This window comes from Salmo trutta, chromosome 19 (genome assembly GCF_901001165.1).
Source record: "Salmo trutta chromosome 19, fSalTru1.1, whole genome shotgun sequence".
Taxonomy (NCBI): Eukaryota; Metazoa; Chordata; class Actinopteri; order Salmoniformes; family Salmonidae; genus Salmo; species Salmo trutta.
This window is the reverse complement of record NC_042975.1, coordinates 32,746,458-32,749,144: the sequence shown is the minus strand read 5'-3', so window position 1 is coordinate 32,749,144 and position 2,687 is coordinate 32,746,458. Positions and strand designations below refer to the sequence as shown.

At 50.2% G+C, this 2,687-nt stretch overlaps 1 protein-coding gene across 1 annotated transcript; it reads right to left on the bottom strand.

The window, feature by feature from the left end:
* Positions 1-1,213: 1,213 nt before the first annotated feature.
* On the bottom strand, positions 1,214-2,329 carry LOC115153737 (class A basic helix-loop-helix protein 9-like). The gene has a single exon (XM_029699325.1). The coding sequence runs from the start codon at positions 2,126-2,128 to the stop codon at positions 1,214-1,216; it is 915 nt and encodes a 304-aa protein (XP_029555185.1). The 5' UTR covers positions 2,129-2,329.
* Positions 2,330-2,687: the final 358 nt, after the last annotated feature.

Sequence of the window (2,687 nt, the reverse complement as noted above, 5' to 3'; positions counted from 1 at the left end):
ATGAGCCTCCTAGGTTTTGTATTGAAGTCAACATACCCAGAGGAGGACAGACGTTAGCTGTCTTTCGGCTACCCTAAGGTGTTACGCTACAGAGTGCTGCCGAGGCTACTGAAGGCCTTCATTCCAAAACAGTGTTTTAATCAATTATTTGGTGACATTAATATATTTAGTATAGCTTAATCTACAAAGGATCACTTTTTTAACGTTTCACTATTTTTATTGTTATGAAATTCACTGAGGAGGATGATCCTCCCCTTCCTCTTTTGAGAAGTCTCCACTGATGCACACATACATACCCACATGCACACACCAAAAAACAAAGAAAATCACACATTTGTTAGTCCCAGCATTCCTCAATGATTCCACAATGTGAACAGAAGAGGTGGTGTTGCACCACTGCCTATTGGTTCAGGCTTTTATTTTGGCATGTAAACAGAACCTTGGCTTCTCTTTTCCTGGAAATATGTCAAGAATGGGCAAGCAAACCCATTTCTCATCTAGGAGAGGGACCCTTGTCAGCTGAGACCCTGGGAAGATAGAGGCTATAGAGTACAGACCTCAAGGCTATAATCAACATGTGCACGAGCACACACATACACATACACGCACAAGCTTCATGCAAACTGCAAAGACTCTCTGCAAAGACAGAGACAGAACACCTACTCACTCGTAAGTCGTATTTAAAAAAAAACGTTTTATTAAGAAGTTTCAAAACTTTAGTACACAAACTGTAGCATCCATATACAAGAGTACAATAATGCAATATAGAAAACTCAAATAAGTTTGTTCTTTGGTTTTGTAAAGAGGATTGCGGCTATATGTTCGGACATTCAACATTTTGGACAAGTGAAGGGTGTGTTTTGAGCAGATGAAAGTTTTCCATCTATTAGAATAACATTAATTGGCTTTATAATTTGAAATAAAAAACTAGGTTTGAATGGTCATGTTTAAAACATGCTGAAATGTACATTGCCATTGCATTCAAGATATGACAATCATATTTACATTGTTAGATAACACATTTAAATCAGTGACTCTGCTCTACTTTAGAGAGTAGCACTGTAATACTGAATTCATTGCAACAGTGAGAGCACATGAAGCTCACTTTTTCTTATTTTTCCCTGAGATCATTTGGACAGTTGGCTGGTCTATTCTCCAGGCTTCAGGGGTCATAGTGGTGGATAGCTAGTCTCTAATGTGTCTGGTCCTAGTGTCAGAGCAGGGACAGGTTGTGCTGGGGGCCTGCTGTCTCCTGGAGGTAGCTCACCTGCCAGGGGAGGCCCAAGGCTGGAGATGGCTCCACAAACGCGTCCATGTAGCCCTGAGCGCAGGAGGCCCACACCCCCGTCTGGTACCCCAGCCCCTCGTCCACCTGGGTGTACCTGATAGAGCTGGGCGGCTGCTCCAAGGGGTTCCCTTTCCCACAGTGTCCGTGTAAGGGGTACAACTGGCCCTCGGCAGAGTAGCAGGGGTAGTGTGGTGAGGGTGGGCACGAGGAGCCCATGCTGTCCATGAAGAGGTGTGTCTCTGTTGGCAGCCTGTGAGGATGGGTGCCCTGCTGGGGCTCTATCTGGTGGGGAAGTGATGCCTGGTGCCAGGAGATGTAGCTTTGGGGCTCCTGGCGAGGAGCAACTGTCACCCTGGGCGGGTCCAGCTGTGACGTCCTCACCATTCCCACCGCCAATGGCCCCCCAGCCGGCCTGTGGCACTCCCGGTGGGAGCAGGGCTTACTGGGGGGGTTGGAGCTGAGGAAGACAGACAGGGCTGAGATGCGGTTGATGGCCCTCTGCAGGGTGGAAATCTTGGAGAGCCTCTTGCCGGTAAGGTCGTGGTTGAGAGCCACACGTAGAGCGTTGAAGGCCTGGTTGTAGTCCAGGATGCGTTTGCGCTCACGGACATTGGCAGCCACACGGCGGGCCTTGGAGCGGACTGGGCGGCTGCGCTTCTTGGCCTGGCCCTCCTCAGGATCGTCGCTGGGGGGGCTGCTGGCTGAGCCCTCACTGTCCTGGAAGGGGCCCTTGGGGTTTCCGTCGCTCCCTTCGTCATCCTCCCCCTGACCCAGCATGCGCAGTTCCAGCTCCTCCTCAGAGAACTCCTCTGACCCTGCCAGGTTTCTGCAGATCATCATCACTGGCTGGCCGTGGAGCTATGGTGAAAGTTGTTGTTGTAGTTGCTCTGTAGCCACTGACTACTTAGTAGTTGCTGGAGTGTTTGCAAAGTTGCCGTTGCGGTGCCAGGACCTCCTTTGCTGTCAATCCGTGGCTTGTTCTGCGGGGCTGCCTGTCAGGTTGGTGTTGGGTGCTGTGTATTGCGGCGTCTTTCACAGAGCTGTCAGTCGGGACGTTGTTGGGTGCTGTGTCCTGACAGCCCTTGTCTCCTCCTCCTCTCCTGGTGCCCTGTGATTACCCATGTCTCCGCGGGACGGCCCTGCCTGCTTTTTAAAGCCAGCCCTCCTCCTCCAGTCACATGGTACAGTCACCCATGAGGAATGGTGCTCTCTCTCTCTACCTGGTTTATGGGCACCCTCCAGGCAAATGGCGCTGTCACCTCCTCCTCCTCCTCCTCCTCCTCCTCCTCCACAGACACTCCCTCTCATACCTTACAGGATCTCTAAGTGTTTCAGCAGTTCCACATCCTTGTAGTACATAACAATCAAAAGCAAAGTGCTCATTTTTGGCATGACAATT